The 18,350-nt window shown below is 43.6% G+C and overlaps 1 protein-coding gene across 3 annotated transcripts in view; it reads right to left on the bottom strand.

Moving 5' to 3' along the window:
• Positions 1 to 18,350, bottom strand: part of adam19b (ADAM metallopeptidase domain 19b) — a 173,958-nt gene that overhangs the window by 43,019 nt on the left and 112,589 nt on the right. For all 3 annotated transcript variants that reach the window (XM_072591126.1, XM_072591127.1, XM_072591129.1), the window contains 5 exons: positions 16,408 to 16,585; positions 10,969 to 11,058; positions 8,233 to 8,428; positions 7,407 to 7,515; positions 4,074 to 4,278 (listed from right to left, as the gene is read on the bottom strand). In XM_072591126.1, coding sequence (XP_072447227.1) covers positions 4,074 to 4,278; positions 7,407 to 7,515; positions 8,233 to 8,428; positions 10,969 to 11,058; positions 16,408 to 16,585 — 778 coding nt within the window. The remainder of the gene's footprint in view (positions 1 to 4,073; positions 4,279 to 7,406; positions 7,516 to 8,232; positions 8,429 to 10,968; positions 11,059 to 16,407; positions 16,586 to 18,350) is intronic.

Below are 18,350 nucleotides of genomic sequence, written 5' to 3'. Positions count from 1 at the left end.
TTTAAACTAATCCAGCAGGGGGATGGGAACCGCAATTGTAGCTCCAGTGTACAGTAGGTTGAGAGTAGTGAGATCATGAATAAGGTTTCAAGGTCGTAGGAGTGTACTGAGGCAGGAAGTTGGTTTGAAGTGTGTCTACTTCAATGCCAGGAGCATTTGGAATACGGTGGGTGAACTTGCAGCATGGGTTGGTACCTGGGATTTCGATGTTGTGGCTATTTTGGAGACATGGGTAGAGCAGGGACAGGTTTCGGTGTTTTGATGTTTCAGTCAGTACAGTAAAAGAGGGGGAGGTGTGTCATTATTAGTCAAGGACAGTATTACAGTGGCAGAAAGGACGTTTCTTGAGGACTTGTTGACTGAGGTGGTATGGGATGAGATTAGAAACAGGAAAGGAGAGGTCACCCTGTTGGGAGTTTTCTATAGGCCTCTGAAAAGTTCCAGAGATATAGAGGGCAGGATAGCAGAGATGATTCTGGATAAGAGTGAAAGTAACAGGGTAGTTGTTATGGAGGCCTTTAACTTTCCTAATATTGACTGGAAATGCTATATTTTGAGTACCTTAGATGGGTCAGTTTTTGTCCAATGTGTCCAGGAGGGTTTTCTGAAACAGTATGTAGACAGGCCAACAAGGGATGAGGCGACATTGGATTTGGTACTGGGTAATGAACCAGGCCAAGTGTTAGATTTGGAGATAGGTGAACACTTTGGTGATAATTATCACAATTTGGTTAAGTTTACTTTACTGATGGAAAGAGATAGGTATATACTGCAGGGCAAGTTCTTTAGCTGGGGGAAAGGCAATTATGATCCAATTAGGCAAGATCTAGGATGCATGGAATGAGAAAGGAAACTGCAGGGTATGGGTACAATTGAAATGTGGAACTTGTTCAAGGAACAGCTACTGCATGTCCTTGATAAGTATGTATCTGTTAGGCAGAGAGGAAATTGTTGAGCGAGGTAACCATGGTTTAGTAAAGAACTTGAAGCCCTTGTCACCTTATGTAAAGGTGAGGCATGAAGGCTCAGTTAGGGCACTTGAGGGATACAAGTTTGCCAGGATGGACCTAAAGAGAGAGCTAAAAAGAGCCAGGAGGAATATGAGAAGTCTTTGGCAGGTCGGATCAAGGAAAACTCTAAAGCTTTCTATAGGTATGTCAGGAATAAACAAATGACAAGAGTAAAATTAGGGTCTGTCAAGGACAGCCGTGGGAAGTTGTGCGTGGAGTCCAAAGATATACAAGAGGTGGTAAATGAATATTTTTCGTCAGTGTTCACACAGGAGAAAGACAATGTTGTCAAGGAGAATATTGAAATACAGGCTATTCGACTAGTTGGGATTGAGGTTCATAAGGAAGAGGCGTTAGCAATTCTGGAAAATGTGAAAATAGATAAGTCGCTGGGCCGAAAGGGGTTTATCTCAGGATTCTCTGGGCAGCTAGGGAGGAGACTGCAGAGCCTTTGGCTTTGAGCTTTATGTCATCATTGTCTACAGGAATAATGTTGGAAGACTGGAGGATAGCAAATGCTGTCCCCTTGCTCAAGAATGGGAGTAGAGACAACCCTGGTAATTATAGACCAGTAAGCCTTACTTTGGTTGTGGATAAAGTGTTGGAAAGGATTATAAGAGATAGGCTTTATAGTCATCTAGAGAGGAATAAGTTGATTCAGGATAGTCAACACAGTTTTGTGAAGGGTAGGTTGTGCCTCACAATCCTTACCGAGTTTTTTGAGAAGGTGACCAAACAGGTAGATAAGGGTAAAGCTGTTGATATGGTGTATATGGATTTCAGTAAATCATTTGATAATGTTCCCCTCAGTAGACTATTGCAGAAAGTACAAAGGGATGGGATTGAGGGTGATTTAGCAGTTTGGATCAGAAATTGGCTAGCTGAAAGAAGATGGAGGGCGGTGATTGATGGGAAATGTTCATCCTGGAGCTCAGTTACTAGTCAGGTACCGCAATAATCTGTTTTGGGACCACTGCTGTTTGTCATTTTTATAAATAACCTGGATGACGGCGTAAAAGGATGGGTTAGTAAATTTACAGATGACACTAAAGTCGGTAGAGTTGTGGACAGTGCAGAAGGATATTGCAGGTTACAGAGAGGGTGTGGAATGCCCTGCCTGAAACAGTAGTAGACTCGCCAACTTTAAGGGCATTTAAATGGTCATTGCATAAACATATGAATGAAAATGGAATAGCGTAGGTTAGATGGGCTTCAGATCAGTTTCACAGGTCAGTGGAACATCGAGGGCCGAAGGGCCTGTACTGCGCTATAATGTTCTATGCTCTACTACCAGCTTCTCAAGTCATGGACATTGGATGCCAACCATTTTGTTGTGCTTAGATTGCCTGAATATAGTTTTTTTTTTAAGAAAGCTCACCATTGCCTTCAATTCTTTCTTTCTCCCAGAAAAGATGTCTCTATTTTCCCTTAATATTATGTTAACCCTAATAGCCAGTTAATAAGAGAGCCACAGGATGCATTCAGATTGGGTTCTGCTTCTGGATTCTGTAAAGTATTCCAAATGCACCTCTTCTGGTGCGTGGTGATTGAGGAAGGGAATGGGTTTCAGGAGGCTCTGAATGTTCGCCAATCTCATGTACAGTGCAATCCCCATTGGGAGCACACATACTCCAGCTGTATGTGTGCTCCCATACACACTTCCACCATACTCCAGCTGTAACTCTGACAGGGCTTTTCAACATTATCAGGACCCAGATGCATCAAGATTGGTCACTGGGGTAAAAACAAATCTGTGCAGAGAGAAACAATTAATGGTTCATGTCCGATATGACTCCTCTTTAGAAACACTAATTCTGTTCCTCTTTCCACAGATGCTGCCAAACCCGCTGAGTTTCTCAAGCACTTTCTGTTTCAGATCTCCAGTGACTGCAGTACTTTACTCCTGCAGTGGTTCTGCTATAATTCTTTCAATCCCTCTCTAGTTTGTAAATTTCTTAATACAGTTTCTTCAATGCGAGTTGGCAATAACGCTAACGATGAATTTAGACGGTTATATGTAGAATGCAAACTTTCCTTACCTCTATCGACTACGATTCTGGTCCCATTGGTTTAATTGGTGCTGTTGTTACGTGACTTTCTTATAACATGGGATCACACAGGAATGGAACTATCGCGTTATATCACAACAGACTGCACTTATGTCCCATTGGCTCCGAGAAGATGATATTTTTGGGAGATGCTGAAGCAGTGCTAGTGATATTAAGAAGTTTGCAAACTAGAGACTTCCCAGTTTTCAAAGGGACCTCAAGAAAGAGCAGGGAGTGGCCAGTGTCAGAACATGTAGTGATGAGAGGGACACAGATTGGGAGGGATTGAAAGACAGGCAAATTGTAAAGGGCAGCTGGAGAGAGGACGAAAGTGGAATGGAGAGTGCCAAAACTTGGGAGAAGGGGAAGATGAGGTGGGAGGTTATGGAGGGAGTGTAAGTATAGGGGTTCAGTGTGAAGGGGAGAGGGGCACTTGGAATTGCCTTTGGGACCAAAGGTAAGTGGACAGGTCATGGGCGTGCACCATATTGAAAGACTGCAAGGTACCTAGTAATATTGGCTGTACCCAGTACTGGGCTGAGAACTTGACAAAGGGGATTTCATGCCTCAAGGGCATATTTTTAAGGTGAGAGGAGAAACATTTAAAAAAGACACGAGGGCCAAATATCTTTACACAGAGCGTGGTTCGCCTGTGGAAGAAATTTCCTGAGGAAGTGGTGGATGTGGGCACAATTACAACATGTAAAAAAGACATTTGGATAAGTACATGAATAGGAAAAGGTTTGGGGAGATAAGGGCCAGGAGCAGGCAGGTGGGACTAGTTTAGTATGGGATCACGTTTGGCATGGACGAGATAACTGAAGGGTCTGTTTCTGTGCTGTATAACTCTATAACTTTATAACCCCCATTTTATTGTGGCCACTAATCTTAATGGGGTATAAAATGCACAAGAAGTAGACATTCCACAGTTGCCGGCAAAATGTCCAAAATCAAAACCTGCTTAAGATCACCGGCCACTTGGTCTCAAACCTTTGGCAAAGCAGAAGTTACTCACATGCTTCTCAGTACACTTTGTTCCAGTCATGACCAGCCCTGGATCCAGCATGTCCCCTTCCAGCTCTGGAGTCATGTACACGTGGGTACCTCTGCATTGCACCTTCCTCCCCTCCAAGATTATCGTGGTGTCTATGGCAACTGCATTTGCATCCAGGGGCTTCTGCGCTGCACTTTGACACTGTATTTTCCCGCACTTGGCATTCCTTCCACGGTAAAAAAGTCACATATTTAAAAGTTAGCAGGATTGAGAGCAGTGGCATCAATTATTTTCCATAGGCACCAATAATTCAACATCAACCTTTAACGACATGAATTCCGCAGGAGAATGAGACATTTATCTCTCTTCCCATGACTTGCTCTCATTTGATGATTTCTCCTCCCTTTTCATTCACAATGTGACATGTGTCCTGTCTCTCTTCTATTACTGCCACAGTTTATTTCTTACCCTTTGCCCTCCCTCTTGCTCAATCACATCACTCTCTCTCGTTTGTCCCAGAAAGTCACTGTTATAGAGCTCTACAGCATAGAAAAAGGCCCATCGGCCCGTTGAGTCTGTGCCGGTCAAAATGAATCATCTAACTATTGTAATCTCATTTTCCAGTACTTGGCCGGAAGCCTTGGCCTCGTAAGTGCACAACTAAAAATCTTCTTAAATGTGATGAGGGTTTCTGCCTCTCCTAGGAGAAAGTGAGGACTGCAGATGCTGGAGATCAGAGCTGAAAATGTGTTGCTGGAAAAGCGCAGCAGGTCAGGCAGCATCCAAGGAGCAGGAGAATCAACATTTCGGGCATGAGCCTTCTTGAAGAAGGGCTCATGCACGAAACGTCGATTCTCCTGCTCCTTGGATGCTGCCTGACCTGCTGCGCTTTTCCAGCAACACAGTTTCTGTCTCTCCTACCCTGACAAGGCAGTGAGTCCCCAGATTACCACCACCTCTGGGTGAAAGAAAGTTTCCTCGCATCTCCTCTAAACCTCCTTCCCCTTAGCTCAAATTGATGTCCCCATATCATATCCCTTCATCGAGGGAAAACTTCCTTCCTGCCTACTCTGTCTATGCCACAGTTTATTTCTTACCCTTTGCCCTCCCTCTTGCTCAATCACATCACTCTCTCTCGTTTGTCCCAGAAAGCCACTGTTATAGAGCTCTACAGCATAGTAAAAGGCCCACCGACCCGTTGAGTCTGTGCCGGTCAAAATGAAGCATCTAACTATTGTAATCTCATTTTCCAGTACTTGGCCCATAATATGATACATCTCAATCACGTCACCCCCTCAGCCTTCTCTGCTCCAAGGAAAACAACCACAATCGGCCCAATCTCTCTTTATAACTAAAATTCTCCAGCCCAGGCAATATCCTGGTAAATCCACTCTGCACCATCTCCAGTGCTTTCACATCCTCCTATAATGTGGATTCCAGAGCTGCACTCAATATTGCACACAAAGTGAGTAGGCTCTAATTGGTAGGTGTTCGTAGCAGCTTGACTGAAATGAGGAAATGAAAATGTGGGAATATTCATTATTAATCACTTGTTCAGAAGTGTTAGTGGCAGCAAGTTATATCACTTGTGGTCATATAGTCAAACAGCTCAGAAAGAGACCCTTCGGCCCAACCAGTCCTTGCTGACCATAATCCCAAACTAAGCTAGTTCAACCTGCCTGTGTTTGGCCCACATCCTTCCAAATATTTCTTATTCATGTACTTATCTAAATGTCTTTTCTCAGCATTATAACTGCATGCACGTCCACCATTTCCTCTGGAAGTTAATTCCACACATAAACCACTCACTGTGTAAAAAAGTTGCCCCTCATATCTTTTTTTTTTCAAATCTTTCTCCTCTCACCCTAAAAAATATCCCCTGGTCTTCAAGTCCCTCATCTGAGGGAAAAAGCACCTGACATTCCCTTTATCTATCTGCCTCACAATTTTATAAACTTCGATCAGGTCACCCCTCAAACTCCTACACTCCAGTGAAAAAAGTCTATCAATGGTCATGTTTGATCAAATATATTACCTCAGTCAGATTCTGGCTGTGTCCTCTTCTAATCTAAATCAGAAAATCCCAGTTTTCAGTTCCACTCCAGAGATTTGAACACAAAAATCAAGGCCGAGGAAGTGCTTAACTGAGATGAGATGTTTAACTGAGGTCCTGTCTGCTTTCTCACGTTGATAGTAAAGATACAAGAGCACTATTTCAAAACAGCACAACAAAGTCTTCCCTGGAATCTGAAAGGATATTTATCCTTTGAACAACACAGAAATCACAACAACGTAGGAATAGGCCATTCGTCAACGTTGCGTCCATGCTTGCCCTCCTTACAGCCTTTGCCCTACCCCGCCCTTCTCCTCAGATCCATGCATAAACCTGCTCTTCAAAACTTTCGAATGTTTAGGAAATGTAAGAAAAGTGTACAGCACTGATGGAGGCCACCCGGTCCACCATGACAACACCAGGCAAGCAACAGACCGCACAACTTAATTCCATCAACAAGCAAACTATATTCCTGGAAGTTATGGGACTTCAGGTGTATTTCTATTAAAAGCAGTTGAGGGGCTCTTCCGACACTTGCAGGCAATGAATTCCAAACCCTAAACATCCTCTGTGTGAATCAAGTAACTTACCGTAGAATCCCTACAGTGTAGGAGTTGGCCGTTTGGCCCATCAAGTCCACACCGACGTACTGAAGAGCATTCCACCCAGACCCACCCCAACCCTATGACCATGCATTTCGCAAGTCCAATCCACCTAAGCTGTGCAACTTTGGAGGAAGATAGAGCACTCAGAGAAAATCCACATGAACACGGGGAAATGTGCAAACTCCATTCAGACAGTCACCCAAGGCTGGAATCAGACCCAGGTCCCTGGCACTGTGAGGCAGCAGTGCTAACCACTGTGCCACTCTTTCACTGTAAGGAAAACTGACTGCCCAGTGAATAATGTTTGTGGCTGTTTTGCTACCTACTCCCTACAATATGATCAGTGACTGCACCCCAAGGACACTTCAAGATGATAAATCACTTTGCAAACTCTTGATTTCTTGAAAGGTGGCATAAAAATCCAGGTTATTTCTTTTAGACGGTGTGTATGACTGCGGTTGATCATTAGCAATCACACAAATGAGGAGACTGCAAAGCGGGAGTTACTTGTCCACCTCAATAACTCTTCTTGACCCCTGAGGGCAGGTCAAAATGGCCGACCTGCCAAAACGCCATTGACCATTTGTTGCACCAAGAAGCAATTGTGCAGTCCTCTCTCCACTCCTCCCCACCATCCCCGGTTACATGGCACAAGGCTGTCCAAATGCTGGTGAAGTTACTGGTCGCTCCTTTTACCTGGTCTCGCATTTGCGGTAGCTTCCCCCGGGGCCTCTGCCGCAGTTGCCGTACGTGTCCCCCGCGCTGTTCACCATCTTGAAGCATTCTGCTGGAGCAGCCTGAGCCCCTGAAACCACGGAGAGGAAAATTGAGTGGGGTTGAGGGCACTATGCCTTGAACATTTTTACGGCATCGGGAGAAGATCACTAAAATGATGAGGGCTACTCGTACCATATATACTCGTGTATAGGTCGAATTTTGAAGACGGTTTTTTAAATCTGAAATTAGGGTGTCGACTTAAACACAAGGTATTGTTTTTGTGGGGATGAATATTTATTTACAAAATAGATAAAATAGGAAATTTACCTTCCTTGCAGCCCCCGGTTCCTGCTTCTGGAACATTCCCTGTAATATGTTTGGGCTGCGGTAAATTGCAGGTAACTGAAACCGACTCCGTGGATACAGTGGTTGCCTATACTGTTGTACCATTACAGTAATTCTGAAAACCTGGAGTGGAGTGTGACGGCTGGCAGACTAGAAGACCTGGAATGGAGTGGTACTGCCAGCAGACTGAAAAGTCGAAGAGGATCTGTAACTGTGATGCACTGGGGTCGACTTATACCCGAGATATATGGAAAATATAAGATTTTTTGGCCAAAAATAATGGGTTGACTTATACATGAGATCAACGTATACACGAGTACATACAGTAATTAAAACAGAGATCACGCGGTGATATCCATAAAGAGAGAGAGAAAATAAAAATCAAAATCTGTCCAATTATTAAAGAACAACGCTAAACAGAGCCATAATTAAATCCAGGATTACTGGGATTTCTACCTACCAGCACCCCATAGCAGCACACACTGGCTGTCATAAGTTAGACACATTCCGTTGTAGCAATAGGCCTGTCCTCCATCACAGCTGGCACCATCCATTTTGTAAAAGTTGGCTGGACAGAACTCTGAGCTGCCAGAGCAATATTCAGGTAGGTCACATGGTCCCGACGAGGCCCTACAGACAGTGCCGGAGGCCTTTAACTGTTGGAAGAAAAGCAGAAATCCACCAGTGCATAAGAGTGGGGCTTCTAAAAGGAACACTGTACGTAACATACTGGCTCAGTGGTTAGCACTGTTGCCTCACATCGCCAGAGACCTGGATTCGATTCCAGCCTTGGGTGGCTGTCTGTGTGAAGTTTACATATTCTCCCTGTGTCTGTGTGAGCTTCCTCCAGGTGCTCCTGTTTCCTCCCACAATCGACAAATGTGCAGGTCAGGTGAATTGGCCATGCTACATTACCCATTGTATTCAGGGATGTGTAGGTTAGGTGCATTAGTCAGGGGTAACTGTAGAGTAATTGGGTAGGGGAATGGGCTGGAATGGGTTATTCTTTAGAGGGTCGGTGTGGACTTTTGAGCCAAATGGCCGGTTTCCACATTGTAGGGATTATAAGAAATACATTGCTGGACCATTTAGAGGTCATACATCAAATTCGCAGCAGGTAAGGGTATTAATAGTCAAAATGTGGGTCGCTGGAAAAGCACAGCAGGTCAGGCAGCATCCGAGGAGCAGGAGAATCGATGTTTCGGGTGTAAGCCCTTCATCAGGAATTTGTCATGAAAGGCTTACACTCAAAACGTAGACTCTCCTGCTCCCCGGATGCTGCCTGACTGGCTGTGCTTTTCCAGTGCCACACTTTTTGACTTTGATCTCCAGCCTCTGCAGTCCTTGCTTCCTCCTAAGGTTATTGAACCTCAGGTTGTTTTATTGCTACTATGAATTTGAGAGGTAGCTCTGGCATGGAGAAGATGCTTCCTGGGAGACTTCTTGAGTGGTCATAGGAACAATAGGATACCACTGCTCAAGCCCCACGACTGGAGGGCGGTCACCAATTGGAGTTTGGTAACCAACAATTGAAACAGGTATAAACAAGGCTAAAATATAAATAGAATATCAAAAGGTTTGTTTCCTCTGTGTGTTATTTTTAGTGGATTAATTAGTGGGTGTGTGTTAGTGAAATAACCGCACAGAAGCTGGTATCCCGTCTCCAAGTCACCCTTTATGTACACGCGCACAGTACACTGGCTATGACCAGCCAGCTCAGAGTCAGTCCCTGAAGTCAGGGGACTCTCTGAATCACCTGTTTACATCTGTCAGCCAGGACTCCCTGATTGGCCCAAGGCAACAACCCCAATCAAGGATCTCACAGTCAATACGATCTATCTGGTTCTAATCACTACAGCTGGTATCCTTGTTCAAGTAATGTAAACAGGAATTTGCAAAACGGACCTACTTTCTTGAGCTCAGACTCCCCAACAGAAGTATTACAGGCTCCCTTTCCCTACAGAAATATTTTTGAGCCAGTTGGGTTATTGTGGCAATCTAACAAACAACTTGGAAACGCCGGTTAAATATCGAGTGGCAACACATATTTTGTAGACTAGAAACTATGGGAAATGTGAGTTTGAACACTGCTGTGTTGCAGAGATTGGATCAGCTGTGTGTCTTTTTTACAACTTGAAAGTCAAAAGCAGAATGGTGTGGCATTCACTCATCTGTTACACAAGATCGTGTAGCTTTGGAAAAGCTGGATTCAATACCGTTGTGAGACAAACCAGTACCAGGTGCCTTTGGGCTGACAGGCTCCCAAAAACAGCCTTTGTATTTTGAAGTTGCAGTTTGGGACATACCTGAGAAGGACAAGTTGAACTCAGACCTCTCAGAAGTCTGCAAACAAAGACAGGGCTCTCTCTTTCTCACTCTCTGAGAGTGGGGGAAAAAAAACACCTCAAAAAGTCTGAAAAGAAGAACTCCAAACAAATTCCAAATGATCAAACGATCCAATGTGCAGCTCTGCGATCGATAGCAATGTGATACCATCAACAAAAATCAAAAGAACTGAGAGAAAGTCACCTCTTGTCACTTACATTTTGAACTTTTGATCCACTGAATTTGTACCTTTTGCTCTATGCTTTCCCAGCCATAATATATCTGCAGACTTGTCTGTCTTATTGGTGGTGGGTGCATGTTTGAGTTTAAAGTGGACTAGTTTAAATTTGCAAAGTAACAGCAGTTAATAAGTTTTGCCATTTATTAAAGGGGAGGTTTGTTTATAATAAATGTGTTTCTTTTGTTAATTGATGAAACCTGGTTTGGGTTCCTTTGGTCCTAGGTAGCAGTCAAGTTTAGGCAAATTAAGTGTTTTGGTAATTAAATTTGTCATTTCTATGTTTGTGACAACTCATAGAATAGTGGAGTTTGGTTCCCAGTGCAGTCCTCACACCAGGGTCATGACAGTAGAATCTGGAATGCATTGCCTGGGAGTGTGGTGGAGGCACATGCAATTGAGATATTGAAGAGGGAATTGGATCATTATCTGAAAAGGAGGAACATGCAGGGTTACAAGGAGAAGGTGGCTCCATGACACTCAGCACATTGCAGGTTCTGAGAGCCAGAGCAGACACAATCGGCCTCTGAAAGGCTATAACCAAGAATGATTCTGTGGAATAGCGTATGAACGGGCATTTTCAATTCACCAGGTTTATTGCATTGAAAACATGATGATGTAAAGGCTTCTGACCTTGCACTTTTCACAACAGATTCCATGGGCACACTCTGCATTTCTTTTCAAGGTGCAGTTATTGGCATGGCAACAGGGGTTGTTGCATTCCTGAAAAATAAACACAAACAATGCTAAAGAGCAATGAAGGGACAGACTTTGAAATATGGCATTCCTGTGATAGAAAACCATATAGTTCAGTGTGGTCCCATGTTCAGTATCTGGTTGAAGTTAAGAATTTTGGAAAGACGTCCACCTTTCCCACGCCCTTGAATAGAGTGACCTCATCTATGCCCCTCTCAGTCAGGTTCTCTTCTACTTTTCCCCGTTTACCAATAACACCCCTTTTCCTAAGAGTTCAGCTTTCCCGTGAATTCAAGGCCACAAAAAAAAATAAAGTTCAAAATAAACACTCTCCCATTTAAGACTGAAATGAAGAGGTCTCTGATTGTTGTAGCATCCTAGTTTCAGATTTCACTTTCATATATAGGAACATGTTACTGCCAATGTTGGAATATGTACTGAAAACAACAAGATTAGAGTGGTGCTGGAAAAGTTCAGCAGGTCAGGCAGCATCCGAGGAGCAGGAAAATTGACGTTTCGGGCAAAAGGAAAACCTGCTTTTCCAGCACCACTCTAATCTTGACTCTAATCTCCAGCATTTGCAGCACCCACTTCCGCCCTGAAAATGACAAGTGCTGGAGATCACAGCGGGTCAGAAAGCATCTACGGAGAGACAGCAAGTTAACGTTTTGAGTCTAGATGAAGAGCATTCTGGAATCACAACGTTAGTTTGCTCTCTCTTCATGGATGCTTTACTATCATATAGCTTGCAAACACAGCCTGAGGTGAAACGGGATGGTTGGAATTAAGTGCTATTGTGAGGGGTAAGGGCCCAACTTTTAAAGCTATCACAGAGATCACTGATTAATATTTAACTCACATCTGGAACACTTACTCCAAGCAGACTTCCACAGGTTCCATAAGACTCCAGAAAGGGCAAATGTGATCATGGACACTATGTGAATTATGAAGGAAAAACCCTGCCAAAGAATTGGAAGTGAAGTCACCAATACTGGTCCCATTAACAGGAGGCTTGCAAACCAATGACCTCGAGATCCGGAACAGACTCCTTGACCGATCTCTCTGTTCTAATCAAAAGGCCAAGGGGGCAATTGTGGTATTTCATCTCTACACTGCTCTGCAGATGCTCAACACACAATAACTCAAAGCAACGACTCAAAACAATTTTGTGATGCCTACAACAAATAAGAAATTAGAGGCTTTTACTTTTTGCATAGCACCATCTTGAGCTCAGGACATCTCAAAACATTTCACAGCCAATTGAATGTAGTCTGTATTTGTGCCAGCAACTCTATACACAGTAAGGTCCCGAAACAGTGATGACAGGATAATCTGTCTTTCACTGATGTCAGTTTATGGATAACCATTGACCAAGACACTGGTAAAACCATCCCTTCAGATAGTGCGATGGGATCTTTTACATTAATGGTGACTGGGCAGATGCAGCTTCAATTTAACACATCATTCAAAAGCAGAACTATGAATTATAGAGTCCTGGATTTGTATAGCACAGGAGGAGGTCATTCATCCTGCACCTGGACATAGTGAGAAATAAACAAAATGGAAAACCTACTGAGGACAAATAGGCGGCATGGTTGACTTATAAACATATTTTCACTTTATATCACCGTCTGATTGATCCAATGTTATTTTAGCTGGATCCACACGAATGAACTCAGGAGGACTACCCCACCCCCAGCATCACAGACTGTGAGAACCCTGTCTGAAAACTGCTACATTTTCCCTTCACAGCCTAACATCTTGTCATGTTCAACTGTGGAAACGGCAGATGTTTAGAAACCTTCCAACATGTCGGCAGCATTAACTTTTGCTGTACAACTGGAAAAGGCAAGGAGGAACAAAGCAAAAGGCTGTATTTGCATTTGGGAATAACCAGGGATTGCCTGGCCTTTCCAGCAACGCATTGACAACCAATGAATGATGGCTTTAATCAACTCAGTTCCATTGGACGTGTGTGTCAGGTAAGTCCTGTCCGGCTCGATGTGGCCAATTCTTCAGCACTCTTATCATGGTGGAGGTGATGTTCGTTCTGAACAACATCCTCACCTTCCTCCTCAGAAGACTGCTTTCTCATCATCCATTATGTTCCCTCCTTTGTCTGCAATGGGTGCCCACTGCACAGCATGTGAGGGTTAGACAGCACACTCTGTCTACAGCATACTGCAAGGAACATCCCCCAGATCTGTCCATGTGTTAGAACTTCACCTCGAACGAGCTTATTGTCTGCCCCATGATGGGCCTGGTGGCCTCATTCAGGTTGTATTGTGGTCATCAACCATATTTGGAGACGGTACCTCTGGTCTCCTGGCAGTTGTTCTTGTTAAGGTACACACCTATTAGAATGAAGCAGGAACCTGAGGGTTATCAATAAAATCGGTGTCATGGGTGCTTTCAGAGTACTTGGCACAAACTTTTAAGATGTGGTTACAATGATCACAGATGAGATGAACATTGACTGATTGTAAACTTTCCTATGCATGAAGTTATTGGTGTGATAATACAGTGCTCTCAATGCTACCTGAGTACCTTTCCCTGCATCTGAACTGCTCCGATAGATGTCCAATTCTGTGGCAATGTCCAGAGACATCCTCATTTGACAGCAGCGCTGCACCTCGCTCATCTTGAGGCCATTTCAGTGAAGGAGAAGCACTTTGGACCTCTCTAATCAGTGGCTCAGTGGTTAGTACAACTGCCTCACAGCGCCAGAGACCCGGATTCGATACCACCCTCCATCTGGGTGGAGTTTGCATGTTCTTCCCGTGTCTGCGTGGGTTTCCTTCCGGTGCTCCAGTTTCCTCCCACTATTCAATGATAGGCAGGTAAGGTGGACTGGCCACGCTAAATTTCCTATAATATGCAGGGATGTGTAGGCTAGGTGGACTGGCCATGTTAAATTCCCCATAGTGTGCAGGGAAGTGTATTGGCCAAGCTAATGTGGGGTTATGGGGATGCAGTGACATGCTGTCTGGGGCGTCGGTGCAGACTGGAAGGACTAAATGGCCTCTTTCTGCAGGGATTCTATGAATCGTCTTATCTGAAGTTTTTCATCCCTGGAATCGTCTTTGCAACGTTCTCTGCACTCTCTCCAATACATTCACATCCTTCCTAATGTATAGCACCCAGAACTGTACACAGTACTTCAGCTAGATCTAACCAGTCTCTTTTAGAAGTTCAGCTTCACCTTCCTATTCTGATGAAATAAAATCATCCATTTCCTAAATACTGGCCCTGCCTTCCTCTATCATTCCCAGCTACAGCACAGATACAGCCTGAGGAACAGGCTGACAGCTGCTCTATATTAGACAGCCATTTCAGTTGATTCACATAATAAAAAACATAAGTCCTTTTACAACTGTTTCTGAAACAGAAACACAATAAGAATTTCCTTTAGCAAGTGCTGAAGGTAAGCATGCCTACCTGAAAAGGTAAGCTCGTTTTTCTCTGGCTGGTGAAAATAGTTAGCAATCGCATTTACCTCCTGGCTTTATTGTGGGAGTTTGCTGTGCACAAATCTGACTCACTTCCTACATTGCAACAGGGTCTCCACAGCAAAAATGCTTCACTGGCTTTGAAACACTTCAGGAATTGCTGCGGTTCTGAAAACCACTGGCTAAAATTGCGAGTTTCCTCTCTCTTTGCCAACATATGCAACAATTTAACAGGAGCGGGGCCTGCAAGAAAGGCTCCTCAAGGTTGCTAGGGATGGACAACAGATGCCAGTCGCACCCACATCTCACTAAGACACAACTTGAAAGGCAAACCGTCATAATCTTCCAGACATTTCCGTGCAATTTCAGAATTCCAGAAATGTCCACACCTCTGCTGATGAATGGACACTCAGAGAACATTCACACACAAAATAAAGCAGCTAACACATTTAGTGTCACTTTTTCGTTGTCTTCTAATTGCTTGCCCTACAAGGACTGGCATGGTCTAGGAAGCAAGGGCTCTACTCTGCAAATTCAACACCCAAGCTGTGGACGTGCAAATCACCCTGCAAATCTCTCAGCTCTTCAGAAACCTCCTCATTTCCCCAACAGCAACTTGCGTCCTTTCAAACTTCACTTGATTTATTATCGACTGTTTCATAGCACTTGTCAGGTGGATGCCAAGAAGGTGAAATCTTGTACCCATTCCTCCCATGTCCGCATTACTGAAAATGAGGAAACAAGGTCTCGTTCTGAATTCAGCATCTTCAACAGTGCAGTATTCGCTGTGGGCAGCACTGAAGTGGTGGCCTAGCTTTCCCACTCAAGTCTCTGGAGGTTGAGGGTTGACATTACAGGGGTTTATAAAATCATGAGGGACATGGATAGGGTAAACAGACAAGATCTTTTCCCGGGAGTGAGGGAGTCCAGAACTAGAGAGCATAGGTTTACGGTGAGAGGGGAAAGATTTAAAAGAGACCTAAGAGGAAATGTTTTCACGCAGAGGGTGGTGCGTGTATGGAATGAGCTGCCAGAGGAAGTGGTGGAGGCTGGTACAATTACAGCATAGAGAAGGCGTCTGGATGGGTATATGAATAGGAAGGGTTTGGAGGGATATGGGCCAAATCTGGTAAATGGGACTAGATTAATTTAAGTAAATTAAAGCCCTAGTTAGACCTCACTTGGAATATTGTGTTCAGTTCTGGTTGCCTCATTATACGAAGGATGTGGTAGCTTTACAGAGGGTGTGGAGGAGATTTACCAGGATGCTGCCTGGACTGGAGGGCATATCTTATGAAGAAAGTTTGAGGGAGCTAGGGCTTTTCTCATTGGAGTGAAGATGGATGAGAGGTGGCTTGATAGAGGTGTTCAAGATGATGAAAGACATAGGTAGAGTGGATAGCCAGGGCAGAAATGGCTATCACGAGGGGGTATAAATTTAAGGTGATTGGAGGAAAGTTTAGGGGAGATGCCAGAGGTCAGTTCTTTACATAAAGAGTCGTGGGTGTGTGGAATGCACTGCCAGCGGTGGTGGTAGAGTCAGTACATTTGGGACAGTTAAGCGACTATTGGATAGGCACATGGATGACAGTAAATGAAGGGTATGTAGGTTAGTTTGATCGTAGGGTAGTACAAAAGGTCAGCACAACATCGAGGGCTGAAGGGCCTGTACTGTACTGTCCTATGTTCTAAGATATCCAGTCAGCGTGATGAGTTGGACTGAAAGATCTGTTTCTGTGCTGTACATCTCTATGACTCTATGACTAGGGTTGTGTCCTCGCAATCTTTCAACTCAGGTGTGGGAGTACAGGAACTGACCCTTGGTTGACACTACCATTCTATTATTGGACCACAGTAATTCAGAGAGCAGGAAATAAGGAAGGGTGAAGCAGCAGAACTACTTGGTGGATTTAAAGAGCCAACGTACCTCAACCTCTCCACAGTCACACTGCTCGCCTTCCTCCACATAGCCATTCCCGCACCTTCGCCCTCCGTACAGAGTGTTTGTGTCAGGCATGTTGAACAGGCACATCCCTCCACCATTATTCAGATATGTTTGAAGTTCCTTCTCATTGCACTTGTTGAAGACTTTTGGAAATGGGTCACTGAGGAATAAATGCATGGAACAGGCAACATTGAGCTCTTTGACACATTGCCCAGGATCAGGTGTGTGATATACCATTTCATACCAATAGTGTTATGAAGTTGAAGGCATGTACTGTACCTTTAAGAGAGAGTGAATGCTGTTCTAAACTAAGAATTTGCAAGCCCTGTGTATATGACTAGATGGCAGTCCCAGAGTGTATTAGAAAATTGAAAATATGTAATATTTAGCTGTGAAAGGGAAACCTGAGTTTTGGTTGCTGTTTTGACAATGATTTAAATTTAACCAATCAGTTTAAATTATGCCCCAGGATACTAAAACCCAATCAAGTTTGAATTTATTGTTTTGCCAACATCGAACCAATGAGATGATCCAATGTTGGGGATATAAAAATGTGAATATTTTGAAAATTGGAAGAGAGCAACTAACCATCAAGACAGACTGAAGAAATTAGGAAACACTCTCTATTAAAGGTACCTTTTTAAATGATACATACTTGCAGTAAAAAGAAAGAAGACAACCCAGGGAATTCAGCAGCCGGAAGACTGAAGTCACAGGAGGTGACAGATGCTGTGTAGTTTTGAAATTAAGTTGATGTAACTTTAGTAAGTGTCTAATTGGAACAGCATATTGTTATAGAGTTGGAGGCAGATAATAAGCAGTTAAGAGAAAGTGGGGGCTTGGAGTTGTGAATAGTTGTTGTTTAATATTCACTTTTAGAGTTAAAGAATAAATTGATATTATTTTCTTTAAGTAGTGGAATTTGGGAGGTCACTCATATTTTAACAGATTATGAGGCAAGGTGAGCTTTTCTGAGTGTTTGGTTTAATTAACAGAGGGGTTCACCACCATGTCATAATAATAGGACGATTACACTGTGAGAGGCACAATAACACAGTGGGTTAGATTAGTTGGCTAGATTATGAGGCCGAATGAGTTTAACAACATGGGTTCCTATCTCTGTTCTGGCTAAGGTAGTTCTTGCTGTATTGCCTTGCCACATTGCCCAACATTGGCAACCAAAGGTTGGACTGATTGGACCTGGATCCATGTGCGTTTAGAAGAATGAATGGTGATCTTATAGAAGCATGGAAGATCCAGAAGGGACCTGACAAGTAGATGTGAAAGTTCTCCTTGTGGGAAAGGCAGGAAGTCATGGGCATAGTTCAAAGGTAAAAAGGGTCTTCCTTCAAAATGAGACAAGGAGGATGTTTTTCTCTGAGGATTGTGATTTGTTAGACCTATTCTCTCCAGAGAGCAATGGAGACAGGGTCATTGAACATTTTCTAAGGCAGACATAGCTAGATCTTTGATTAACAAGGGACTATCCAGGGGTGGACAGGAATTGGACTTGGCTCACAAATAAGCCAGCATATTGAATAGTGGAGAAGGCTAGAGGGGCTGAATGGTCTACTCCTGTTCCTAGTTCTTACGTTCATAAAGTGACATAAACCATGATTAGCAACACTCGGACTTTGATAGCATTGTGTAAATAGACAGAATGAACCATGAATGAATAATGCACAGCTATGTTGAATCTGGCCTGATTTGGTTTATCCAACTGCTGTACATACAAACATACAATTTGATTACTGTTGGTGAGAAATGTTCGCAGACCACAAAGGTGGTTGTGCAATTCTAAGTCCAAGTCAGAACAAACCAGAGTGAAATGACGGGTTTTCCTTCATCTCATCTTGCATCCTATACACAAATTGAAATGCAAGCCCCGACAGACTGAACATGGCTCACCTCAAAATTATAATCCT

The sequence above is a fragment of the Chiloscyllium punctatum genome, chromosome 20, assembly GCF_047496795.1.
Source record: "Chiloscyllium punctatum isolate Juve2018m chromosome 20, sChiPun1.3, whole genome shotgun sequence".
Taxonomy (NCBI): Eukaryota; Metazoa; Chordata; class Chondrichthyes; order Orectolobiformes; family Hemiscylliidae; genus Chiloscyllium; species Chiloscyllium punctatum.
The sequence above is the reverse complement of the archived record's forward strand: the minus strand, read 5'-3'. Positions and strand labels throughout refer to the sequence as shown.